Below are 27,977 nucleotides of genomic sequence, written 5' to 3'. Positions count from 1 at the left end.
CAAACCTATGCTAACGTGGCTAAACGGTTTAATACGCTCTTGATCCGTTGTAAAGTTTAAACCCTTAAGGTTAGAGACGCAAGGGCAGCAGCTACATAAGAGTCCTCTTTCCTCTCTTCGGCCATTGCTAGAGCTTCTTCCATCAACAAAACAAAAGCGTTCTCGCCATCCCTTCTCACCTCCGTGGAGGTCTGCCCCTCCTCGCCTCACCATGGTACCTTACCCTTACCTTACCTTGTCCAATTAGTTTTTATTTCTTCCCTATATTTCTGGATTTTTAAAAAAGACGTCTTGATCGTTCAGCGCCCGACTGATCGGTTTTGCCTCATGCAAAATTTTATATTCGTGACCAATGCGCAAACGTTTTGGTTTTTCCTGGCTAGCTAATCATGCTGCCGAGATCTCGTGGATTCTTTAGGTACTTTAGAAACCTTGGAGGCCAACAATTTTGGAACATTTGCATACTCCAAAACATATACATGCTCTTGTCTCAAATATGCTCGATTTTCTTAGAGCAGCAGTGAATCGTTGTTTGTAACGAACTTTCAGAGCGCCCAGCAGACCATGCCTAGCAAGCATTAGATAAGCTCACCGGATATAAGGTAAAACGGTAGTGCTTCTCACAGTAGTCAAGACATCCATGTCCCCTTTTTTCTCATTGGCCATCATCCTACCTTTTAAGAGGTCAGATATCCTGAGCTTGGTTGCGATTCAGTATCTGATGGGTATATCATGGCCTTCAATGCCTTATCCACACGTTATGGTGTCATTCAGGTAACGCCGGTTGCTTGCAGAAGATGTATTTTGCTTCACGGAATATCAGCCCACTTGTTTTTTGATAAGATTAAGACAAGTTGAGATCGTTGAAAACTTAGCTCCTTTTCATCTCGTCGAAAAGGACCGGCCCACGTGCTCACTTGCTCACGAGACACTTTTTAGTGTTGAAAATAGAGTTGTCTATCTCTAGAAAGACTAGTTATTTAAAATTTAGAAGTTGGGGAGCTAAGCCTAGAAGCACGCCCATGGGCTGCCGGTCAAGACGTTAAATTCTTCATCCTTGCCTTGCCTATGGACTGCCAAAGGGTTGTCGTAAAGTCTTGTAGAGATTGATTGGTGCTTTGCGACCATCTACTCCCACACTCTTTGGCATCAAAGTGCTATTGCGATGGCACGGTGAAGAATCACATTGAGTTAGTTTGATCTAGTGTTATATACATCGTTTTGATGCAGATCTTTTCACCAAGGCTCTAGCTAGAGAAAAGTTTGAAGCTTTTCTCAAAGCTTTGGGCTTATTATCTTTTGGTGATTGAGATCACTCCAACACTAGGGCATTCTCACAATAGGGGTGTTGGAAATATTGTATTATTAAGTAGCTAGGAGGGTTAGAGGCACTTTTTCCTTTTTTCCTAACCATAGTTATTGGTCAAGTGAGTTTTAACTCACACTAGAGTTTACCTAGGATTTTAGGGTTTTGTCATGTTGATAGCTCCTTTGTCCTTCATCCTTGCTCCATGTTTTGGCTCTCTACTCTTTTGGGATTCCTAGTCTTATGGATTGGAACGATGGTCTTGAGGGTCTAGGTTGTGAGGGAAATTGATGCGAACCACTTCGTTAATAGCTTTGCTAAGATAGGGTCTAGTATACTTAGTCCATAATCATTGATGTTCTTTGACTATGTAACTTGAGGGCTGCATGTTTGCTGTCATCGGTCGTAAAAACCGAATAAGAGGTTGGGCGAGGTAGTTGTAAGAGGTCTGGGTCGGCTAATGAGAGATGTCGTAAAGTGTGCATTGATGGGATATCTCAAGGTGTATGCCTCAGGCACACCTTGGTTTCTATGTGTGAGTGCTAGAGGCACAGTTAGGTGCCCACAAGCACAGTTAGGTGGTGGAAAGCCACATAGGATGATTGAGAGAATCTAGGAGCAGATTGAGGAGATGATTGTGGAGCTCTGAAGTCATCAGTGATGTCAGTGAGCATGTATGAGGTGCCTACTTAAGGACCTCACTCTTCTTCATTCCATAATGCAAGTATTCTGAGTTTGTGTCCACTCTACTCTTTCTTTTCAGTTCACCAACATGGTATCAGAGCCCTTTGATCCCCCTTGAGCCCATTTCTGCCACATCATCATCTTCTTCTTCATCTTCTTCTTCACCATCTCTACCTCTTCTTCCCAAAGTTTGCTTAAGCTTGTTCTCCTCCGGTTCTCAACCATTTCCCACGCCCTTCCTGCTGGAGATCCACCTCGAAGGGGCGAACCCCTGGCTGAAAGGAATCAAAGAAAGACGCCCTCGTTTCGTCGCCATTACACGAAGATCGTCGACTTTTGCTTCTGCGTTTTCTCTCAGCATACTTCATCTTCCTCTAATTCCTTTCAGGGGTAGATTCTCCATGCCTTGGGCTATCTTGTGCTGCAATCTGAGCAGCAATGGCTGCATATTCAAGGTAAAAACAGAGAAAAACCAGTTGTTTTTGAAGACGCTCCAGCCAACAAAGTCGCGCGAAATCTCCTCAGACCTCTGCACCAGAAGTTCACCTTTATGTGAGCTTTCTTTTGCTTCAGAAAGCCCCTCTTCCTTTGCTCTGAAGAGTAAGCTACAAGCCCTCCAAGTTTAGTCTTTTGGTTTTGACAGTTTTGACAAGCTTTTTGAAGATGATGCTACATAAGATGCTATTCTAGCATTTTTGGTTTTTTGAAACTTTCAATAATATCAGTACAAGTGTGGCTTCAGTTTTGCTTTGAATTGCTATACCTGGTTTTGATTGGAAAGTATTCATTTTAGCCACCTCTGTGAAGCATGTAAATGAAAGCATCATTGATTGAAATTTGGTCACAAGACTTTGCTACATTAAATGCTTATATTTTGAAGCATTTCAGTTGTTATTCTAAGCCCTGTAAGAGAGAAGACACTGCCCAATACTTGGGTTAGACCCTCTCATGGCTTGCTTATGCAAAATATGTGAAAAGCCAAAACATAAAGCAATGTCTTGTTATGCTACAAAGGATGAAAATGCCAACCTGACTTCCTTGTTGAAGATTGCCAAAACAATGGTTGCCAAGAAGGAAGTAACTACAAAGCCAGAGATCTACCCTCTCATGGCACTTTTATTTGACTCCAAGTACAAGAAAAAGATGAAGGTCAGATACCTAAGATATGCTTCTCTACACAACTATGGAGATGACAAGATAATTGTTCTCTTGAAGGATATGATTTTCAGATCCACTTGTTCTATCATAGTACCATCTTATAAGGCACTAGACACTGCCCATGTGGTAAGACCTTGCCTTGACATGGATATTTTGCCTCCACAAGATGAGGCATCCCATGAAGATTAAGCATTTTAAATCATCTCTATGTATGCTCCAGATCTCTCTTTTTATGTCAAGGTACTCAGCTTGGATAGTCCTCCAAAATGAATGAAATAAACTATTGTGTTTTTGTGTGTTCTGTAAACACCTCTGGTCACCTTATGATTATTAAAATGGCAGCGGAAGATGCAAACAAACTGAAATTATAGAGCCACACAGAGAACACTAGAGATAACAAAATGTACCACCACTGATCTGCTGTAAATCAGCCCTTAAACCAGGGCAGCAACTGAAATACAAGATATCTTGAATAAGATAAGAAAACAGGAGCTGCAGGAGAGGCTGAACTGAAGGAGAGAAAAAGGGGGGGAACACAAGAAAGCTGAAGCCTGAGAGCACGGAGGCAGGAGAAGCCTGAAACGAAGAGGCAGGGGCCTGGAGTGAAGAGGCTAGAGGAGCCTGAACTGAGGAGGCAAGAGCCTAGAGAAGAGGAGGCTGAAGGAGCCTGGGTGAAGAGGCAGGAACCTTGGAACCAGGGAACTGTAGAGGCCTGGAGCGGGGAGGCAAGAGCCTTGAAGAGGCAAGATCTGCTGCGGGAGTGTGGGCAGCCAACTGAGCAGCTGAGAGGGGGCTCTGAGGGGATGGTCAGAAGCAGGCTGTATGCTGGAGCCTTGAGGAGCTGCAAGAAGTGATGGAGGAAGTGAAGGGAAGGAGGCCCTTTTATAGGGCAGGCCAGGGGGGGAGTCGGCCAGTTTGGCTGGACCGACGAGCCTGGTCGGTCAGGTCAACTGGGCCGACCAGCTGGTCGGCCAGCCTACCCCCTCTGGCCCCCGTTGCTGCATGGGGGTTGGTCGGCTGGCCACGCCTGGAGATGCTGATTCTCAACACCCCCTCTCAGCTCCAGGGTGTGGCACAAGACCCAGAGAGCTGGTATGACATTGGAGAAGGGGAGGAGAAACAGATTTGGTAAATATGTCGGCGACGTTGTCGGAAGTGGTGCTGAATAGGAGCACAATGGTACCGTCAAGAATCTTCTCTTGCGTGTAGTGGTACTGAATTTCAATGTGTTTTGTCCGAGCATGAAAAACCGGATTGCGAGCAAGGGCAATACAGCTTTGATTGTCACAAAAAAGTGTGGTAGAAGTGGATTGCTGAAAACCACAATCGAGAAGAAGGCGCCGAAGCCACACAGCCTCACAGGTGGCACTACACATAGCCCGATACTCAGCCTCGGTGGAAGATAGGGCGACCGTGGGTTGGCGTTTACTTGACCAGGAGATAGCCGCAGAGCCAAAGGAGAAAACATAGCCCGTGGTAGAACGGCGAGAATCAGGGTCGCCAGCCCAATCGGAGTCACTCCAACCTCGGAGAGTGAGCGGGGAAGGAGAGGAACCACCGGCAGCATAAAAGAGCCCGAAAGTAGAGGTCCCCTGAAGATAGCGGAGGAGACGTCGAGCAGCTTGCCAATGAGAAAGCGAAGGGGTTTGCATGAAGGTACTGAGGGTGCCGACAGAGAAGCCGAGATCCAGTTGAGTGTTAAGTAGCCAAAGAAGAGATCCAACAAGCTGGCGGTAGAGGGAGGCATCAGGATAAGCAGTGGACCCAGAAGCAGAGAGTTTAGCGTTGGGATCCATGGGAGAGGTGATGGGCCGACAGTCAGCCATGTGGAAAGTTTCAAGGAGCTCGTGAACATAGCGTTGCTGAGAGACAAAATACCCCCTCTTAGTCTGCCAAATCTCAAGACGCAAGAAAAAATGGAGAAGGCCCATATCCGTCATCTCAAATTCAGTTTGAAGAGCAACTTTAATGGCAAGGATATGATTGGTATGACTCCCGGTGAGGATTAAATCATCCACATAAAGAATGATGAAGGTATGAAGCTGTCCTTCATGAAAAAGATAAAGATTGGGATCAGCCAGAGAGCGAAGAAGTCCTTGGCGGCAGAAGAAGGTATCAATACGCTGATTCCAGGCCCGAGGAGCTTGCTTGAGACCGTAGAGAGCCTTGCGAAGGCAGGAGAACGAGAATTAATGAAGCCGGGCGGCTGATCCACATATACCTCTTCATGAAGATCACCATTCAAAAATGCAGATTTGACGTCCATTTGAAAGATGGGCCACTGATGGTGGGCGGCAAGAGCGAGGATCGTGCGGATGGTGCTCATCTGGGCGGTAGGTGCAAAGGTCTCCCCATAGTCGATGCCGGGTCGTTGGGCATAGCCTTTAGCCACCAGCCGAGCTTTATACTTGTCGACAGAACCATCAGAGGCGTATTTTGTTTTGAAAATCCACCGGACACCAATGACGGAACGATGTGAGGGACGAGGGACAAGGTCCCAGGTGTGGTTTCGAAGAAGAGCATGAATTTCCGCTTCCATAGCCTGTTTCCAATGAGGCTGGGCCAGAGCCTGAGGAACGGTAGTGGGCTCACGAGTGGCGAGGATGCGAGACATAAGGGCATAATTGACATGAAGGGGATCAGAAGAGGACGGTGGGAGATGGCGATGAGAGCGACGAGGCCCATCATCAGGGGGTGGTTCGGAGTAGGGATCCTCAAGACCGGAGGAGCGGAGAGTATCAATGAGCCATCGCGGAACACGTACCGAGCGGGGTTCCAAAGGACGAGCAGACGAGGGTGGAGCCGGAGAAGGAGGCGGAGGAGAGAGAATAGGAGGTGATGTACCGGGGGACGAGGCAGGTGGAGGGAGAGAGGGCTCCGGGGCATCGGACGGATCTCCAAGAACAGGAGGAGAGTCGGGGAGGATGTCAGAAGGACCTGCTCGTCGAAAAGAACATCCCTGCTCACGGAGATAATGCGGCGGCGAGGATCATAGAGGCGATAGCCAGTGGAGACGGAGTTGTAGCCTACGAACAAGAGCTTGTGGGACTTAGGATCAAGCTTTCCACGATCAGATTTAGGAATATGAACATAAGCATCACAGCCAAATACTCGAAAATGGGAAACATCGGGCTTAGATCCATAGTAAGCCTAATAAGGGGTCATGCTTGGGACTGTTGATGTCGGAGAGCGGTTAAGAGTATGGATGGCGGTCATCATGGCCTCAGCCCAAAGAGACTGAGGGAGTTGACTGTGAGTGAGCATGGTCCGAGCCATTTCAACACCGGTACGATGTTTACGTTCAACCACACCATTATCAGAAGGGGTACCTGTGTTGGCAAATTCCCGTTTGACACCATGACTACTCAAGAACCGATCAAACTCGAGAGAGGTGAATTCACCACCTTTATCAGCACGAAGAATTTTGAGGGAGTGATTGGATTCTTTTTCCACCATGGCTAGCCAGGTCTGGAAACGACTGAAAGCCAGATCCTTGTGGGAAAGAAAATAGATCCAAGAGTAGCGACTGAAATCATCAACAAGGAGCATGTAGTACGAGGCTCCCCCAAGGGACATAATCTGCATAGGGCCACATAGGTCGAGGTGAACAAGACCAAGCGGAACAGTGGCACGGCGAGAGGCATGATGAGCGAACGGCTCGCGATGTTGTTTGCCCAATATGCAAGAGGGACAGAGACCTTGGCGAGTGCCGACGTTAGGGAGGCCGAGGACAAGCTGATCACGGAAAGCACGATGAAGAGCATCAATGTGTAAATGACCAAACCGATAATGCCAAAGGTCGCCAAGAGAGGTTCCTGTAAGGGAGGGAAGGGCAACAAGCTTGTAGATACCATTAGTAGAATGGCCGGTCCAAACCGGCTGTCCGGTGGCACGATCGCGGATGGTGACAGAGGCTGCTTCAAACTCAACTTTCATATTGTTTTGACAAATCTGATGAACCGAAAGGAGATGAAAGCCGAGAGACGGAACATAAAGAACACGAGAAGAGTGTTTACCCCTTTGCCATCAGGAATAATATCAAGAGAGCCCTCTGAATGAACAGGAATAGAGTGCTTATCGCCGATGCAAACACGACTAGAATGAGGAGTGAGATCCTGGAGCAGTGAGGAGGAGGGGGTCATATGCCGAGAGGCCCCACTATCAACAATCCATTCACAAGCATCGGAGCTATGGAGAGCCAATGACTCTGCTGCAGGAAGGGGGACCGAATTCAAGAGCTCAAGGTGAACAAATGCAGGAGTAGGGGTAAGGGAAGCATCAACCGCAGCGGCCAGAGGTGCGTCAGCTCGTTTGTGTTTGCGGTATGGACAATTGCGCCAATAATGGCCAGGAGTGCCACAGTGATTGCAATTACCTTTGGGAGCAGGACGGTCACTGGAGGGATCTGAAGGAGATGAGTTATTGGCAGAGGACGGGGCATTCTTGGATCGTGATTTGGGACGATGGGCCACAAGAGCCTCAGAAGAACCATCAGAGGTTTTAGTGAACTGTTCCTCCTGATCCATCATCATGGGGACAAGTTCCTCCCAAGTGATGGTGCTGAGGCGGCCAGAGGTAATAAGAGAAGAATAGAATGCTGCATATCGACTGTCAGTAATAACATGAGATAAGAGAGTAATAGCCATATCTTCGGAGGAGATAGCCTTGCCTGCATGGAGGATGTCCTGATGCATGCTCTGCATTTTGTTGATGTGGTCCCGTATGGAAGGAGAAGTAGTTGGATCGAGGCGACGAAGCTGAACTTCCAAGGAAATACGTTTCATGGGAGTGACGCGAAGATACATGCCATCAAGAAATTCCCAAATAGCACGTGCAGAAGTAAGATGCTTGATATGATTGAGAACCCCTGGTTGACAATTGAGAAAGATGAACGAGCGTACACGAGCATTCAATTTATCCCAGATAAGAGAAGCATGTGGCTCCTCCTCAGGTGACGGACGAGGGATCCCGGGATCAACAAACTCAGCAAGATCATAAGATTCCAATACAGACGCCATCTGAATTTTCCAAAGAGAATAATTGGTCCCATCTAACTGCCGAGCATCTGGAAATGTAGGAAGAGTGGGAATACGTACAGGCTTGTCAGACTCTTGAAAGAAACTGGACATAGGGGATACGCGAAGATCTGGAGTAGAATCCTTTGTTTCATCAGCCATAACTGAAAACAGGGAATGGACAGCAACAAGGGGCTGAAGAGAACGGGGCTGGTGAAAAGATCAAGGTCTAGAACAGGGCTGCCGACAGGCAGCAAAAAAAATATATAGGGAGGGGAGAAGAGAGCTCTGTAGTCAGTGGGAAGGAGAGTTGCTGACGAGGACAAACTTCTTCAACTTCATCAATATAGAAGTTCCCAGATCAGAGAGTAACCTGGTGCTCTGATACCATATTAAAATGGCAGCGGAAGATGCAAACAAACTGAAATTATAGAGCCACACAGAGAACACTAGAGATAACAAAATGTACCACCACTGATCTGCTGTAAATCAGCCCTTAAACCAGGGCAGCAACTGAAATACAAGATATCTTGAATAAGATAAGAAAACAGGAGCTGCAGGAGAGGCTGAACTGAAGCAGAGAAAAAGGGGGGGAACACAAGAAAGCTGAAGCCTGAGAGCACGGAGGCAGGAGAAGCCTGAAACGAAGAGGCAGGGGCCTGGAGTGAAGAGGCTAGAGGAGCCTGAACTGAGGAGGCAAGAGCCTAGAGAAGAGGAGGCTGAAGGAGCCTGGGTGAAGAGGCAGGGACCTTGGAACAAGGGAACTGTAGAGGCCTGGAGCGGGGAGGCAAGAGCCCTGAAGAGGCAAGATCTGCTGCGGGAGTGTGGGCAGCCAACTGAGCAGCTGAGAGGGGGCTCTGAGGGGATGGTCAGAAGCAGGCTGTATGCTGGAGCCTTGAGGAGCTGCAAGAAGTGATGGAGGAAGTGAAGGGAAGGAGGCCCTTTTATAGGGCAGGCCAGGGGGGGAGTCGGCCAATTTGGCTGGACCGACAAGCCTGGTCGGTCAGGTCAACTGGGCCGACCAGCTGGTCGGCCAGCCTACCCCCTCTGGCCCCCCTTGCTGCATGGGGGCTGGTCGGCTGGCCACGCCTGGAGATGCTGATTCTCAACAATGATGTAGGCCATGTGTATGTTTTGCTCCATGGTACCTCCTGCAGACATTGTGTGCATGTACATGCAGGGGAGATAACCATTGGAAGGTCTTTTTGTATCCCTTTTGTTTACCTTACACCCATGGGAACCCTTGCTAGCATGAGAACCTAGCCATAGATTTATCCTTGACCACCATGAGATGGCATGAGAAACTATGAGAGATTTTCGGAATCTTCCAAAACAGACAGGGTAGCTTATGCTTGGGTATTGATGAGAACATAAGTGTAGCTTTGCTTACTAAGTTCTTTTTCTTCTTTCTTATTTTTGGCTTGCCTCTAGGTAGGCCTTAGTGAAGGTTCCTCTTGGAGATGGGCAAAATTCTGATTTTTTAAAAGTTTTTATTAGTGACTTGTTGATTGGTCCACTTGCCTGTTTTTGTTTTTTATGATTGATTGAGGGCATGTCATCTCCACATATTCCTCCCTCTTTCTCTCTCTTTCTATTTCAAAGCCAAGCCCCCCCTCAACCTCTCTCTCTCTCTCTCTCTGCCCCTCTTCTCCTTGCTGCACATCCAAGTCCTCTCTCTCTCTCTCTCTCTCTCTCTCTTCCAACCTGCGCATCTGAGGCAGGCCTTATGAATGCTTTATGAGCATTCATCTTGTTCTCATTTGCTCATTTTTAAACAAATTTCCTTTGTTCTTTTGCTTGTTCTATAAAAAATTCTTAATTTGTACGATTGGATATATTCTAGTCTTATGAAGGTATATATAGCATCAGAGTCCCAAACGCCTTGCAGGGCATAAGGTAACATGGTCACTAATCATGTCCTAAAAATAGCAATGAAAAAGTAGGGTGTCAACCCATTTGAGCTCGGGTACTTATCCTTGTGAAGGGCAAAAATTCAGTCCTATGCATCAAGTAAGACTCTCATATCTGGCTTCACAATGCTGGAATAGCTTGTCAAACTTTATGTTTGGTATCATCTCTGATAGGCATGTGAGAATCTACAAAAAAATCAAAAAGACAGGAACAAGATCTTAATGTAAAGCCCCATCAAAGTCAATAAGCTAGGAAACACTTTCTCTACCATGTCTCGGGTGAAGAGTAGAGAGGAGGTGTTGATTTACTCTTCCTCACATCTAAGTTGAAAACGTCTCTTGTTCATGAAAGGCATACTGCTACTCTTTGATCCAAAAAGACATGTTGATGAGCGCTTGCTGAGCAAGGCGCTCCTGAATCCAAGCATCTGTAGGCTGTTTCTACTCTTCCCTTTATAGGGCTGCTAATTGTTGATGAAGGCCAATCTCGTGTCTGAAATCTCACGTCTCTTGGTATTAGCCATAGAATGATAGAAACCGCTAATACCAATGAGGGCTGCTGCTGCAATTGAAGGAGAAGGCAGCTATGAAAGACCCAGATCTGTTACACTCTAGGTCTTCTTGACAACCCCATACTGCCAGGTAAGCCCTTCGTTGTGCTGCCCACATGGCAAGTCTACGTGCTGCCCATGTGGCAGTCCCCTCTTCTTGGCTTTCTCTCTGACTCTGCTACCCAATGGCAGCCTAGGTGTTGTCCATGTGGTAGCCATATAAGCCCTAAGTGCACCCTCCCCCATTCTCTCCTCATATGGGGGCTTACAGATGGGGATGTGACTTTTCCAATGCGGGGAGGGGGAGGCCAAGACAATGAGAAAGGGAGGGTGCAGCGAGGGAAGAAGGCAGGGGTGGGAGGGTGAGATAACAAGGAGGAAGAGAGGGGCAATGGGATAGGGGCAAGGAGGGCAGAGGTGGGGGGGGGGGTAGGAAGGGAGGGGAGGGGTAGGAAGGGGGAGCTGGGCAGGAAGAGAGGGGCAGGGATGGCAGGAAGGGAGGGGACTGTTATCAATAGGAGCAAGCAAAGTGGAGAGCCAGCCTCGAGGGAAGGAGGGAGGGGGGGAGGGGGGACAACAAGGGAGCAAGGGAAAGTTGGGGAAACATGGGCAGCGAGGGAGGAAGGGGGGGACAGGGAGAGCAGAGGCAGCAGGGGAAGGCGGAGGCGGGTAGGAAGGGAGGGGCAAGGCAGAGGCAGCTGGGGGGGGCAGGAAGGGATGAGAAAAATGCTGGCCTCATCAAGATCAATGTAAGATAATAGAATGGAGTCATGCTGAAAGTCAATTATTGATACATAGTTCTAGTGTTGAAGCCAAGAAGGAGAACTTCATGACAACGTGAAATGTCCATGATATCAAGATACATGCCTGCGTATGGTGATGTCTCACCCACCTCTTGGAGCTCCCTGGCAAAATGTGAGGTCTCTTGGAGAAAGTAGCAAACTCAAGGAAAAGTTATCACCGAGGTGTGTACTTGAACCGAATCCATAAGAATTTGGCATGTGGGTAATATCTTTCCACTAAGGTCATCCTTGTGATTCGTATAGAATTGCGACCCTGCGAGATCCCTGAACTCCACCTAAGTCTCAGCTTGACAACCCGACTCCCATGTATATCCACAAACTAGTGGTTGTGGGTGCTTTGGACTCTGACGAGTCTCTGTAGAATACGACATCTCGACCTGTGTAAGAATTTCAATATCACACTATGCAACCTCATAGTTGGAGGCTGTTTAAAAGTTTAGTAAACAGAGTATGACAATTATATCGATCCCTTTGGTGTAGAATTGCTTTGAGTGGAGTCTCACCCCAAGTCACCGGAAAATGTGTTTCAGGTATGTAAACGGTAGTATGTGTGGTTGTGTGGATTTGTATGCCTGAGGATGTTATGTTTATACTGTTGGGTGCTGATGAAGTCAATGGGGATGTGATAGTATCTAGTCCTTGTTATGCATGATGGAGTTTATGGTTTCAACCTTATGAATGACTTTCATGAGATTGAAACTGCGCACTGTGTTGTGTTTTTAGAGGATGAGTTTGGGCATCTTCTGGATTCATCTGTGTGTGTGTGTGTGTGTGTGTGTGTGTGTGTGTATGGATATAGATATAGATATAGGTATAGGTATAATAGGTATATATATATATATACCTGAAACGTTTCTGCCCGAATGGATGAGACTTGCTGTTTTTTGGCGACACCCCAAATTTAGGGTTTTGGGGTCAAAACTATCTACGGACGTATACAGAGTATTCTGCGCTCTGTTTGTTGCTCCTTGCCCACTTGTTGCTGCCTTTCGCTGCTCGAAGTCGTTTCCGCCTCATCATCCCTTGGGTGGCGGGCCACATCCCTCTTGCACGCTGCTGCATCATTCATCCCTCCCCATCCCACATCTCTTGGCTTGCCTCTCCATTTCTTGGGCGGTAGGTCTCATCCCTCTTGTAGCATGTTGTTTGCCATTGCTCAAAAAGTTCAAACTTTAATCTTGAGATTTGAGAGAGATCCATTATATGAAGAGAGAGAGAGAGAGAGAGAGAGATGGGAGATGGGAGTTTTTTACTTCGTAGCAACAATGCCAAGGAGCCAAATTTGGCTCATCTGAAGCGATCCGCAGGGATCGAACACACACACACTTACGACACAAACCAGAGCCTCAACCACCAAGACCCATGCGGGTTTTACAAAACTTAGTGGGGAAGGATGGCTGAGAGAGAGAGAGAGAGAGAGAGAGAGAGAGAGAGAGAGAGAGAGAGAGAGAGTATGATCATTGATGTCTAGACACTAGAGGTGGTCCCCATGTGGACAATAAAATCTTTTGAATGCAACTTTGAGTTCTCACGTATGTATTAAACTTTAGTATTTCATGAAACTTTAGTATTTCAGCTTATGTGTATTGTTATATTCTGTATTCTACATATATGAATTGTGCACGTTTCTAGGCAAAAGTCCTCTGAAATTTTCGAAACATTTCTATTTGGAACCTAGAAATCCGTTTTAGAAACGTTTTTGGTGACTTTGGTCTCGCCTCTCTCTTCTATTTCTGTATTATTGAGTTCTCGCTTTGCACATTGTTATGTATCCTCATTTGACAGAGTTATAAACAAGTGTTGTATCTAAGGGACATCCTAACAATTTGATTTATTGTTCTATGGCAGCTTCCATTGTCCCTTCTGAAGACTGCACAAGGGCATCCCATGGTAGGCTCAATGCAATCGAGAGATTTCTTGATTTTTATTTTTGATGAGCTGTGAATTTCACTTCTGATGTAACATGTTTAACCTTTAAAATTTGTAGCTGGTGGAGTTAAAGAATGGCGAGACTTACAATGGTCATTTGGTGAATTGTGATACTTGGATGAACATACATCTCCGAGAGGTCATATGCACATCAAAGGTGCGTTTGCTTTCTTGGACCTAAGAGTATTTCTCATATCAAAAACTTTTAGCTAACGATTTGTTACTCATCTCTTTTGAGCGAACATTCAAGCCTCTTGCCTGATTTGAGTGTTCTTGGCTCTGAAATGAAGGCTTGTTATGTAGGATGGAGATCGATTTTGGCGGATGCCTGAATGTTACATCCGTGGCAATACCATCAAGTATCTTAGAGTCCCAGATGAGGTGCTCTCTCTCTCTCTCTCTCTCTCTCTCTATCTATCTATCTATTTCTTTGAGCAAGTTAGTGCAATTAACAATAGCAGAAACTGGGTGACCCTGGAATCTTATTTTGTGGCCTTTACTTCAGTTAGTTCCAAACTCCCAAATAGTAGAAGAGAATCTGTGAGTTTTGCTACAGTTCAATGCTTCACCCTCTGGATATTCACCTAGATCTAGATCCTGAACATGTTCTAGAACTCAGCCATCTGTGGCTGAGATGTGGACATGGCAGAATGACCACACAATGCTTGTATTTCCCATGCTTGGGAGAGTCCGTCAAAGATCATGGATATGCACAATTTTAGGATGCATAAATGACAGCCACCTATTGTCTGATGTTGTGGCTGTCAAGTTGATGATGTTGCAGGAAGATCTGCAGGTGACATGGTGCAGACATGTATAACAGTCTGCTGATGATGTGGCAGATGTGGTCAATGCTTACGTGGCACATTCGGCAGGCGGTTGATGTTAGAAAACAGAGATGGAGGTTGCTTGTTGTAGCCAAGGCTAGTGCTTGTGATACTGATGCCTACTGAGAGAGGGATGAACACTGAATGTGAGTGAGTTGGTACTCATTGTGTAATCTACTTGTGGGACTCTTCAAATAATAAAGAAATGCCAAAAGAGGCGCCAAGGCTTTGGGGCCAGTCTATGTCTTTGTACTTGAGCAGGAGTGCTCTAGCTCCTCCTATCTATGTTTACAGTGTTTGCTGAGTATCTTAATGTGAGCTTTTGGCTGGTTAGTGTTATACCAGCCTCTTGTGGGCCTTGAGGCTAGTTTCACTCGCCACAATAAAAGTTGAGGATCATGAAGGACAAAGGCAATCATCCTCTTTTCGAGGGTTGTGATCTTATGAGAAGTGCTGTGTGGAAATGAACAGGAGAGAGAGAGAGAGAGAGAGAGAGAGAGAGTCTATTAACGTCCACTGGAGACCAAAAGGTTTATGGGACAGCAAGAAACCCTCTAGTACATCTGCTTTAGGGAGGGCACATGGCAGCTCCCAAGCAGTGCAAAAAGCAACCCCGATTATTTAGAGTACCTACATGATATTCTGGAAGAGTAAACAGCCATACATCAGTTTAAGACTGAGAGTCTTTTGGTTTGATTTAAACTCTCTGATTAGTGCTACGCCTTCACGGTAAACTGCCCATTTTCCATCCTTTCTGGCAGCCCTGACTTTAGCTAATTTAGTTGCTTTAAACTTGAGTTGAGTTTGTGTAAGCTCCTCTGCTATCCATACTTTGGTGCCCTTCAGCTTTTAAGATTGTCGAAGAAGTTTGATCCGCATATCTTTTGACTTCAGTGTAAGGATTGCATGTCCTCTATAGTGCAAAATAGAAGCTGGCCTGGAGTCGTCATCATCCTGCTCATCATCATTCACCCATTCAATGTTGGGCAAGCTTGATTTGATCTTTGTCAATATTTCACTATATGTGTCCTCCTCTTTGCACCAATCTTTTGGGGCCCCCTATTCTTATCTTCAGCGCATTATCACATCTAGCTTCGTGTTCTTTAATCTTTGCTTGGATATCAGACTTACTTGCTTTGTTGTCCACTTCCACAATCACTTCCTTCTTAGCAGTTTGTACTTCAGTGTGAACAAGATCTTTGACTGTAGAGACTAGTTGCGGGGTAGGGGGGGAATCCTTACAAGATTTTACAGCCTCATCAATTACTGCCTGCTTACTAGGCCCTTCTAGGTTGTGAAGTCGGGCCTTTACTTCTACCAGCTCCAATCGTAGCTCTCACTGCTTGCTGCAGATAAAAAATCTGATCCTGTTGCCCGAGGATGGGTCGTTTTGAGCCTTCTTGTTGGTAATTCCGTGCATATGGAGAGGGTGTCATAGCTGCAACTGCAGAGTACCGAGTCCTGATGGATGTTGAAGGAGTTGAGGGGGACTTGGAGGAGAGGGTAGGCCAGTCCATAGTTGGTTGTGTGAGGTTTTCTCTCTCTCTCTCTCTCTCTCTCTCTCTCTCTCTCTCTCCAATTCTGTTCAGATCCACTGCATGGTATCAGAGCCATGGTTGGCTTGAGAACCGAGGAATGGAGGGAGTGTTGAGGCAGCAAATGAGAGGAGGTTTAGGGCTGCTGTTCGGAGGTGTTCATGAGGAGTGTGTAGAAAGAAAGAGAGAGAGAGAGAGAGAGAGAGAGAGAGAGAGGCAAAAGCCCTGCTACAACTGGGGAAAACCTCTGCACAATAGGCTGCTCAAGAGCTCAATAGGACACCTCAACAACCTCAAACCAAGGAGGCACACAGGAGTGGAAGACTGGTCCACAACCTTACTCCAAACCTCGCACACCTGGCCAAGCTAAACTGCTCCAACAAGTGATGAAATGAGGGCTGAGGGGGGGGGCCTATATATAGCCCCTCAGCCCCTCCCTGGCGGGTACGGCAAGCTGGCCGCTGTAATAGATTGCTGCAAAACTGAAGTGTGGAGGCTCAAGGGAGAGCCAACATAACAAAACCCTAGGGCTAACTGTCCTAACTGGACTAAGTGTCCTAACTAACCTAGATGGTACATAAACTAACTGTACCAATAGTCCTAACTGACTATAACTAGGCCTACAAGGCACATACCAAGGTATAAGTGCATCTATGGATAGCCCATGAGATGGCCTACAAACCCCCCTCCATGGTATGGGCTGAAGTATCCTGGACATGTCAGGATACCTAAATATCTAGTGTCATGGTTGCACATGTTTGTCCCGTAGGGATATAGCAATCTATGATTGTACAAAGTACAACAGATCAAGCTACAAAAGGTACTAAGTTTAAAGCTTGATGAAAAGCCTCAAACTTAGGTCGAGATAAAGCCTTCGTAAAAATATCTGCCAAGTTGTCTTTTGTGGGAACATAAGACAACTCAATATCACCTGTTGATAATCGCTCTCTGACATAGTGATAGTGAACCTCAATGTGCTCTGTGCAAGCATGGAAAACTGGATTCTGTGCAACAACCAAAGCACTCTGACTATCAGTGAAGATGACGGTGGGATGGTGGATAGATGGTCTGTGCATATATCTGCTCAACTGTGAGACAACATACTATAGATCAAGTTTCGTATGGCATAAGTAAATCAAACAACCAACTGCGTGCTGATAGAGAGTGACATCACATGTACTGCTGCCATCCTCAGAAGAGAAGTGAAAACCTTCATCAGAGTCCATCATATGTACATGCAAGCTGAAGAGAAGTGTTATTTTGATGAATAGAATCCAATTCAGCTTGCATGGCCTTCATCCAACAATCATTCTGAAAGGCATCTTGATGACATAAGGGCTCTTCATTGCATGCGGTAGCAACCAAAGCATAAGCAACAAAACTCGCATGCTCTTTCCGGACAGCTGCTCTCTTACGGGCTGGTAGAGGAGTATCTTGTTTGCTGTCTTTTAATGTGTCAAGGAGCCAACAAGGTACCTTTTTGGGCTCCTGAATTTCTGCTGTTTCCTGGTCAAGAGCCTTGTGCAAATGACCCTGATGAATGATAGGCATATCAGGCTGAATTTCTAGCTGCACATGTGGCTGCAAATGACCAATAGATGGAGGAGGTACAACTTCAGATGGAACATCATCTTGAGCATTGGATGAAAACAAAGGCATCAAGCTGTCAAATATGTTAGGGGCATCAACAACAGGCTGTTTTTGACAGTCCAGCAAAGGCATAGTGGAAGATTCATCAAACACAACATCCCGACTGACAAAACACTCGCCCGTGCGGGGCTGATATAGCTTATAGCCCTTGCTCTCTGAACTATACCCAAGAAAAATGCACTTGACAGCTTTATCATCAAACTTAGTGCGTTTCTGTGAAGGCACATGAGCATAAGCTAAGCATCCAAAAGTTCTCATGTGGGAAATACGAGGCTTACGACCCGCCCAAGCCTCATAAGGTGTGAGAGTCTGCAATGCCTTTGTAGGACATCTATTCAAGATGTAATGTGCACACATGACCGCATCCCACCACAACTTATTAGGCAAATGTTTGCCTTTCAACATGCATCTGGCCATTTCCATCACTGATCTATTCTTCCGCTCAGCTAGGGGATTCTGTTGAGGAGTATAAGGCACCGTGCATCGATGATTAATGCCACGGGCAGCCAAAAAAACAGCAAACTCCTTTGACATATATTCACCCCCCCTGTCTGTATTAAGGTGAGCAATGTGCAGCCCACTCTCATTCTCAGCCAAGGCAATAAAGTGCTTGAAGCATGAATGGATTTCAATGCAAAAATCCAATCCAAGTGTACCTAGTGAAATCATTAATAAAAGTAACAAAATAGTAGAACCCCCCAAGAGCTGTAACCGTCATGGGTCCACAAACATCACTATGAACCAATTACCAGATAAAGCTTGCGTGAAGCACCAACTGTCCCATCCTTGGGAAACGTAGCACGGTGCATCTTACCAAGCAAGCATGGTTCACAAACATGTTTGGTAGGCATATGCATTTTGGGAAGATCCACAACCATATCTTCCTCATATAACTTCACCAGGGCTCCAAAATTGAGGTGTCCAAACCTCTCATGCCAGAAATGAGTATCTGCCATGGTACAATCAAGAGCAAAAGCATGTGCATTGACAAGTGTAGTATCATCATCGAAACATCTGTCAGAAGCATCAAGTCTATAAAGACCTCTAGACAATGTGCCAGTCAAAACCATGGTAAAGGCATGTGTAGCATCATACACTGCACACCTCACACCATAAAAAAGAACCTGAAAGCCACATGTAGCAATGGATGAAATAGAAATAAGGTTCTTACGAATGCCTGGAACATAAAGCACATGCTTTAGAGTAACAATACCATCAGAGACAAAAGTAAGAGCAACTTGCCCAATACCTTTCACGGTATATGATGCATTATTGGCACATGTGACACTGCCCCCTTGAGATGTAAGCTCCAATGAGCGGAATAACTTCCTGTAGGAAGTGATGTGCTTGCTAGCACCACTATCAAAGAACCATGCATCACAAACATCTGGTAGTTCCATACAAGCATCATGAACATCAGGATTATACTGACATGTAACCAAGAAAGCCCAATGCTGGTCTTGTGCGAAATTAGCGGACTCATGTAGATCTTTTGCACTAGAAGAACGAGACACTGCAAGACGAGACTCTTTCTTTTTCTTTTCAGATGCTATGCTCTTCTTGCATTTGAAAATATCATGCCCAGGTTTTCTGCAATAATTACATCTCTTCTCTTTTTGTTATCCCCTGAAGTAGAGGCACCGTGTGAATGATCAGCACGGGAATGAGAGGGTTTTCCAGTTGAAACCTTGCCTTTACCTTTGTGTTTGTGATGGGCAGCAAATGCTTGATCACTAGCCATAGAAGCATTGCGATTCACATGACTTTGCTCCTCTTGAAGAAGAAGAGCAACCAGCTGGTCAAATGAGAAATGATTGGCATCACCCCCTGCAACCAACCTCAATGTAGTAGCAAAGCTTTGATATGAATCAGGCAACCCATCAAGGATATTAGAAACAAGCTGAGAATCAGGCATAATCTCATCAATGTTGGCCAGTTGCTCTTTCAAATCCTTCACCTTAGTGAGATAGGCATCCATGTTACCACCCTCATCAAGCTTCAAATCTTTCAACTGCTTGTGGAGATAGGCAACCCTTGCCTCATTCTGCACCTGATACAAAGAGCTTCAGCCAGAGACTCCCACCAGTGACACATCCAATGTGTGATATCCTTGAGTTATTTGCAAGGGATAGAGTCCAATATTCACTAAAGCCATTTGGTGCATCCCAACCTCATGTGGATGCTTTTGGGAGAGCCTATCCCTCCAGCACTTGTTTCTCAGCTCTATGTCAGCACAATGCCTGTGAGAGGAGTTGGCCTTGATCTTAATCAGATAAGAGGCTCTACATAGAGTCTAGACTACCTCAAATGCAGCCTTGACACATTCATGTGGAAGGATGCCATATGCCCAATACGCACATGAGTTTGCGTGCTGAGCAGCACATTGATGTTGCCTGGTCAAATCAGCACCATGCCTATGTGGGCCTACCATTTGAGGTCAGAGATAATTTGTCTTTCTTACATTACGTGTTGGAATAAAGGTCACCCCGTCTGTGAGCCCCCATATGAGGAGAGCATTGGGGGGGTGGACTTGGGTCTTGAGAGACTGACACATGGGTAGGGTTATGTCTGCCATGTGGGCAGGAATCAAAGAGCGAAGAAAAGTGAGGTACCTGGAGGAGCCATGGTGGCTGCAACACCAACAACAAAGGCTGGTTGGCGCTGGTTGAGCCAGCCAACCAGGCCTTGCTTGGGCTGGTCAAGAGGGCTGGGTCCGTGTGTGAAGGAGGGGCTGCAAATGGAGCAGCACCCTGCCCTTATATAGGGGAAAGCAAGCTGGTCGGCTGACCAACTGAGTCGGCCAGCACACAGCCCTATGAGGGCTGCCTACAGCCTCATAAAAAGAGGGGAGGTGGGGTCGGTTGGGACAGGCTGAGTCGGCCATTAAAGGGGCTGCCAGTCGGTTGGTTCAAGGGCTGCCATGCCCCATAAAAGGAGGGGCCATAGGTCCCATTCACTTGGAGCAGCAGTTGGGGAGCAGACAGCAGCAGCAGTAAGCCCACCCTTGGACCTACACACAAGAGGAAAAGGAGGCTGACATAGAGCTGCAGACTGAGCTCAAGGTGCTGCCCACCTAGGCTGGCTTCCGGACAGCAAGGTGGAAGGGATCTGGATGGAGAGTCTACATACGCTCCACGTGGACTCATGGTTCTAGAAGAGACTAGCAGATAGAGAAGGACCTTTGGTAAGATCAGAGGGCCACACCTTGGTGGGACTCTAGATCTATCTCTTGTATTGTGTCCATAGCTTTGGACGGAAATATATTGTTTTGGTGGATTCTATATCTGGCTTTTTCTATTGTCTATTTCCTGATCTGCACATATGTGAAGCACATAAGTTTAAGAAGTTTGTGATTCCACACCCCACACACACTGTGCGAGCTCCTGGGCTATTCTATCAGTCTTCCGCTGTGCGTACCCTCTGTTGGTCGATTTCTAACATTATGGCAGGGGCCTAGTTGGACAAGTGTGTGGTGATGTAATTTCCTTCTAACCATGACAACCATGCCATCATAATCTTTATCTCATCATCCATTGGATAGATTATATATCCTTCCAAAGCTGAGAGCCATTCTTCCAGCATATTAGGATTCTTGGTTTCTCCTTTGAATCTGTGGTCTGTCAAAATAGTGTCTGGTATAGCCTATGGTTGATGCAATGGATATATGGACAAGCAATGAAGTCTCCCAATGTAAAAGGGGACATCAAGGCATAAAGAGGTGTGCAAAGTAGACTCCATGGAGACAAGCAATGGCTATGTGTTTGTGGAGCTTCTTGATGATGAGCGTGCTAGGTGGGATCAACGCTTACATGACCCAGGATGTGTCACAACATCTAGGGCATAGAACTATCCTACTTTTCCCAGGTAGCCTATAGGCTGGAGCATGTTTATTCTACAGTAGAGAGTTTTGGAGTTTAACCATCATCACTTGCAATTTTGAGGACAAAATTATATTGAGCAGGGGATGATTGTAATGATGGCCAGAAGTTGGCCAAGTTAGTGGGGGTTAGGATTATTGTTACGTGGGGGTGTTTGCAAGATGGAGAGGTCAAAGGGATAAGGAGGTACTATATGAGTACCCTCCCCTCATGTGCAATGTACTTTTGATGTGACATCTAATCCTATGTACATCTTGATAGAGGACAGATGCACATATCACGCTCGTTGACATCTCATCTATGTTTAGACCTCAAATACAGACGACTGGGGTTACTGTGGCACTTGTCAGGTGTAGAGCCACTGCCAGGAGATCACAACTGGCTACACTTTCCAGACAGTAGACAGCGATCTATCACAGGGCTTTTGCCTACACAGTCTAGTCCATCACCTGGCCTACTTTGACGTTTCGTGCCGCGTGTGCTGTATTGCATTGTACTGACTATGGTGACATTGATGATCATGACATTGACTATGTCCTACACAGTTCTCTAGCATGGGTTAGGATGCTTGTTTAGTAGCTCCACCCTTTTGCTCATTGTATCCGGTTTTCTATCAGTCTCATAGACCCATTGGTCTTTAGTAGAGACTTTAATAAACTTTCCTTTTTTCTTTCTCCTCCTTCCTCCCTCCTACTTGCTGCCTACTCTCTCTCTCTCTCTCTCTCTCTCTCTCTCTCTCTCTCTCTGTGGCATATTCTTAGCGTGATGGCGGTGTCGAGCAAGCCGGTTCTCTTTTACTACTCTGTGTGTGTGTGGCTTATTTCAATGACAGTCGCTGTATTGCAGCTGAGTTTGTCATGTAGACAGGGTGGTCAAATGCTTTGCATATAGTTTAGCTCGGTTATGTGAAGCTGTTAGTAAGATTTGTAAGAGAGCAACAAGCCTGTAGGGATGAGCTTAGTTTTGGGTTTAATTTAGAGTTTTTTCCCTCATAATCGGCTGAGTATGTGCTTCATTTTCATACTGTTCAAATAATTTTGAGAGAGGGATTGATATAATTTTTGTGTGTTAGGATTTGTTGCCAGTTTCACAAATATGGTAGGGACCGAAAGTCCTTGTGTGAGTTGCAATGGGATCCATGCGAGTGGTTCTAGCTGAATGCCTTAACTCATCTACTGTTTGAAATCAGTGATACATTATTTGTTTGGGACTGGCAACCTAGTTGGAGTGCTTGTTTGCTATTGTGATGTACTCATGCATTAAGTATATACTGCTGTCCAGTGGCTATGTGTTCGAGTGCATTGGCCACTGTTCACTGAGGTAGTTCGTTACTTGAATATTAGTCATGGCCTGCTCATTATGTCCTGCCTTTTGTAGCTTTTCAAACTTTGGTTTTGACATCTACTTTTTGTAGCTTTTTGCTTGGAACAACTGGCTAGGTTGAATAGACTCATGAAGCTGTTAGTGACATTGGAAGATGAAGCTCAGTGTAGGGGCAGTATTATTGTTCTTGTTACTCTCACTTTATGGAGCTCTGCACTTTCCTGTAGGGGGCTTGCGCTATTGGCATGGTCACAGTCTGCCCTCATTGGGGGGATGGGGTTTTTGCCTTTCGTTGTCTGGGCGTTACTCTTCTTCATTTACCCTGGTCTCCCCCTCCTTTCTCCCCCTTTTTTTGATCTCTCTTCCAGAACACCCATAATAAAAGAGGAGCAAAAAAGAGCACCCACACCCACCATCAAGGCAAAATCAAAGTGTTTTGACCATTTATTTCCTAAAGTGAAATTGTATATTTATTCTGCATTGATCTTTTTCTGTTCCAGGTGATTGATAAGGTTCAAGAAGAGACAGTCAGAAGATCTGGTATCCCCTCTTTGCTCCAGGTCCTTTTCTGAGTTTTTGCTATGCTTGTAGATTTGAGGATTGCAGGAAACCAGGCAAACTTCTTCATCTATGACTTGTGATCCTTTGCAGATAGGAAACCTCCAACTGGAGGTCGTGGTCGAGGCCGAGGAAGAGCTGAAGAAGGTGGTGGAAGGGGTGGTAGAAGTGGGGGACGCGGAGGATATCAGGAGGATGGGGGTGGGGGCAGGGGGATGGGCCGTGGGCCTCGTGGTGCTGGCAGGGGCGGGGGGGGAGGTAGAGGTATGCCTACCTTCTTTTATCATCTATAAAGCTTGCAATTTTGTAAATGGGGAAAGTTTGTAAGGATTGACTTTTGTCTATTGATTGCTCTGTTTGTTATAGGTGGAGGCCGGGGACGAGGGTGATCAATACAATTTTCATTGCAGACCCCTAGGTCGCAAATATTTTAGCGCATATGAGCTTCAATGGCTCATTGGATACATGTGGCAAACGTGGTCATATCTGTGTTTTTAGTCTATTCACATACATCTGTTTTGGAAGTTTCGGTGCAGTTGCCTTTTCAGAGCTGTATTTTGTTGCTTATATTATAAATAGCAACTTGATCCCGTGTTTCCAGCTAGTGCAGATTCACTTTGGTCAATAGTGGAGAAGGCTTCATAAGGTAGTGGAAGCAGGAGACTAACTCGAAGATTACATTCAATGATTTTCAGAGATTGGAAATTGCTAGATTAATGCTCAGGAGCACACAGCTGTTTTCCCTAGAGGCCTTTTATTAATGCTGACTTTAGTGAGATCAATTGTCAAGATAAAAATGGCATATGTAGGAAAAGTTTTGAGTAATGAGGTAGAAAAAGTTTCAAGTGCAAGATTAGATGTATTGCTCGAGGATTATTATATGAAGCTTATTTAATTTTAAGAAGTGCCTTGTAGTAAGTCACTTTTGTTTTTTGTCTCCCATATGAAGGTTTCAGGGGATATTTTGTATCTGCCCAATTCCTTTGTGCATTTTTTCACAAAAGCATGGCATGGCTCCCCTTTTATGTATGGGCTAATGCCGAAAAGCATAAAGTCAAATCACTTGAAAATTTATGCGGATGGGTGGATAAGTTTTCTTTGGAAATCCATTTTATGAATCCACGGCATGACCATTCCTCAACGTTACAAAGATGGTGACTAAAGTGCTTTTTTTTGGGGGTATAATATCAATTGTGGGTGGGGGGGGGGGTGGTGTATGTGTGTGTGAGAAATATGGAGCTATAAAAAATTGGTAATTTTATATAAAGAAATTCTAATCTCATTACAAATACTATCAATTGTTGAAATATAATCTAGCCTTCTCTATTAGGTTGAATGACATCTAAATCCTTGTATATGCCTAGGAAGCATGAAAATAACACACTAAAAAGGAAATGTAAGCAATGCCTAAAGCGAATAATGCATATATTTAATCTAATTTCCATGATAAGATAGGGAGGAGAAACATGTTTGAAGGATTGCCAATCGTTGGGAAACTCCACATACCTTGTGGAATTCTACGTCTTGTAAGCAACGATCCTAATAGTGAACAAGTCAATATCAAGAAAAAAAATTGAATGTCCATGTAATTTCTCCCAAATATGAAGGGGACCTCTTTTGGACAACATGTTAGTAATCAATAGTAAAGGGCAAATACGTTGGCATATTGATCGTAAGCATCTATGAGTGATCTTAGAATGGTTGGTATTGGAATTTAAATTATTCCTTTTAATTTGAGTATAGACCTATTTTTAAAATGGGATAATAACAATTATTTCATTTTGTTAATGCATGGGACTTGGCAAGCAAGCCAATCTCAAGAAAAAATCAAATGTCCATGTATATTCATCCAAATGTGAAGGGGAACTCTCTTAACAACCATGTTACTAATCATTTTTAAAGGACTAACTTCAGCAAACTAGTCTTAAGCATCTATGAGTGACCTTAAAATGGCTTGCATTGCAATTTGATTACGCCTTTCCATGTCAATATACGTCTTACTTTAAAATGGCTTAATTAGTGTTTTTTCATCTTGCTTAAAATGCTAATGGAAACTCTCTAACAACCATGTTACTAATCATTTTTAAAGGACTAACTTTGGCAAATTAGTCCTAAGCATCTATGAGTCAGCTTAAAATAGCATGCATTGCAATTCATGTCAATATAGGCCTTATTTAAAAATGGCTTAATTAGTGTTATTTCATTTCGCTTAAAGAATTGTTAAGGCAATGTGAGCACATACTATTTCCTTTTTATTTGATCCAAAGTTTGGATATGAATGATGTGCATGTTGAAAAAAGTTAGTATCATGATCCCTCAAACTTTGATTTTTGGGAGGGTTGCCAATTTAATGCATTTGAAAGCTCATATGAAACTAGCTTAACCTTTTTTTTTCCCTACATAGTTGATTTCAAGTGTTGAATGCTTGATTGTATCGGTAAAAGGGCTCTATATGTCTTTGACCTTTCAAGTATTTAGCGGAGCCCTTAACTCAAAAAGTGCTTGCATGATTTTGGTTTGTCATGTTCACTTGTGGTAGGATAGAAAGGGGATTGGAGCAGTACTTAAAAACTAGATTTGGAGCAAAATTTTGGATATAGCTTTTGAAAACACATCCTAGTGCAAGCATTCAGGCATTAATGAAGGCTAAAACTTAGGATTACCATAGACGATTACATGTGTTTAGTACCAAGAAGAAAACTTATTGTTGTACTTTTTAGTCCAAATTCCAATAAGCATATGAAATCACATTGTCTTACCAGGGAAAAATATTTTGTGTAACTATTTAGAAATAAGTAAATGGAGAGAGCTCATTGTTAGTAGTATGCATAATTGCCAATCCCTTATGATTCTTTTAGCAAACAAGTATATGTTCTACATAATGAATTGGCTATAATGGGGGGTTTCAAGCAACATCTCTTATTGCAATATCATCTATGGATAATTTTAAACAACAAAAGCATTGTAGAAGACCAAGCAAAAGTATACACTTCTTTCTGTGTGTGTAAATTTGTTTTCATGAATCCATTTTCATGTGTGTGTAAATTTGTTTTCATGAATCCATTTTCATGTGTTTGTTTTCTCCATGTACTTTTTCCAGTAGTTGTAATGCAATTGATAGTTCTCAAGTAAGGAATTATGAATGGTGGTTATCAAATTTTTATCATCAACTACCTCATTTATATTCAATAGCTATTCGTTTAGATCCATTACCTGGGTCTAAGCATAGTAGGGTGTCTCAAACAATACTATTTTTTGGCTAAATACTAAATGTACTATTTTGATACTAATTGTGTACCTGTGAGTACTTTCATTTTTTTGCATGCTAGCACTTATATATTTTTCTATGTTCGATGCAATATTTCATAAAATTAAATCCTTGAAAAGTTATTTTAGTTACCTTGATCTTCTATACTATTTGGCCAAAAGTCGATACACCCTAGCGTGCTCAAGGTCACCTTGGTAGGTGATCCGCTATGGGATCACCCTACTTCATAGACAACTTGGGACAAGCTCTCACCACGGTCTCGAGGACCACCCACACAACTCTTGCAATTGTAGAACCAGATGATGATTCGCTTGACTGAAAGAGCAATCATGGACATTGCTTGAGCATCATGAGCATCCGAATGTTTTTAACTTTCCATGCATGGTGCTAAAATGCTTGACCCCACTTGTGCTATAGTTTGAGCTTCCATTCGTGCTACTGAGGACCGCTCTTTCCTCGTCATAATCTCCCATATTCCCCTAGCTACCAATAGACTCGATGAACTAACAGTGCACAATGTGCAAGCACACAAATTAGCCTACAAGGCCACACCAAAGACTATGCCCCCGCCCCCCCCCCCCCCCAAAATGGTATGCACGAAGTACTTTGAAATGTCTAAGAGATACCTAGGCTATTTGCCATAATACCATGGCTACTAGTAGACTCTTAAGCATGAAGGCGATCTTCAGTTGACATGAACCAAAACGATCAGTAGTAGGAGGTGCTCTTTGCTATCCTCACAATATGAGATTATCCAATGCCAAATAGGGTGTAAAGGTGGAGAAAATCCCCCCTTTGAATGTGAGCTAATAGAAGATGAGAGATACGAGGGGGGGGGGGGTGCATACAAGGCACTGAGATGTGATGATGGGATCTGAAGGTGTGATTATCGAAGCATAATAGAGTTGAGAAAGTGTATTTGAGTGAGTATGTCCCCCCATACATTGAAAAATAGAAAATTCCCATTAATTAGTTGTGAAGAAGAGAGGAGGGGTGAAAAAGAAGAGGGAAAGGGCATGATTAAACCAAGGGATAAAGGGGGGAGGGAGGAGCTTCAATTAAGAGGGACCACTTAAGAAGGGGTTATTAAAGAAGAAGGGACATGCTAAAGGGGGAAGGGGCTTTTAAGAAGAAGGCATGTACTAAAGGGGGAGGGGGAAGAGGGACCATTTATAATATTTTAGTTAGCACTACATATGCTCTTCCACTCTATAGCTTGGTAGGGCTCACATGTGGGAAAGACAACATTGTGGGTTCGAATCCTACTCTCTTGAATCATGTGCACTCCTCTCAGACATAGCTTAAAATAAATTAATTAATCCATGGATACACAAGTTAATTAGCCTCCATGGCCCAAAACAAATAGGAATAAAATAAAGTTGAGCGAGTATGAAGTATATTCCCACCTTTGCATCCTAGTCGTCTAGATATCAAAAGAGATGCATAACATCTTCCACCCCACAATGATTTTGAGTCTGCGGTCCCATCTTGCTGACATCATTCATGACACTCAGATAGGTTTTGTCCAAGGACACAACATCCTAGACTATATTTTCACCTTTTGGGAGTCAGTGGATTAGGG

The 27,977-nt window shown here is 44.6% G+C and overlaps 1 protein-coding gene across 1 annotated transcript; it reads left to right on the top strand.

Moving 5' to 3' along the window:
- Positions 1-75: 75 nt before the first annotated feature.
- On the top strand, positions 76-24,057 carry EMB1644 (Small nuclear ribonucleoprotein family protein). The gene is made up of 7 exons (XM_087379405.1): positions 76-214; positions 13,276-13,317; positions 13,415-13,513; positions 13,660-13,737; positions 23,070-23,109; positions 23,221-23,391; positions 23,494-24,057. Exons 1-7 carry the CDS (start codon positions 212-214, stop codon positions 23,514-23,516), a joined length of 456 nt encoding a protein of 151 aa, XP_087235531.1. The 5' UTR covers positions 76-211; the 3' UTR covers positions 23,517-24,057.
- The last annotated feature ends 3,920 nt before the right edge of the window (positions 24,058-27,977 follow it).

This window comes from Dipteris shenzhenensis, chromosome 9 (assembly GCF_047967505.1).
Source record: "Dipteris shenzhenensis isolate YYH24624 ecotype China chromosome 9, Dip_SZ_1.0, whole genome shotgun sequence".
NCBI classification, from domain to species: domain Eukaryota; kingdom Viridiplantae; phylum Streptophyta; class Polypodiopsida; order Gleicheniales; family Dipteridaceae; genus Dipteris; species Dipteris shenzhenensis.
This window is presented reverse-complemented; position numbering and strand designations above follow the sequence as displayed.

Excerpts from the sequence above, each read along its gene's own strand:
- EMB1644 (XM_087379405.1), top strand. Across the intron at positions 13,514-13,659 it reads AGGTCATATGCACATCAAAG|GATGGAGATCGATTTTGGCG; the intron begins GTGCGTTTGCTT and ends CTTGTTATGTAG. Across the intron at positions 23,392-23,493 it reads GGGCGGGGGGGGAGGTAGAG|GTGGAGGCCGGGGACGAGGG; the intron begins GTATGCCTACCT and ends TGTTTGTTATAG.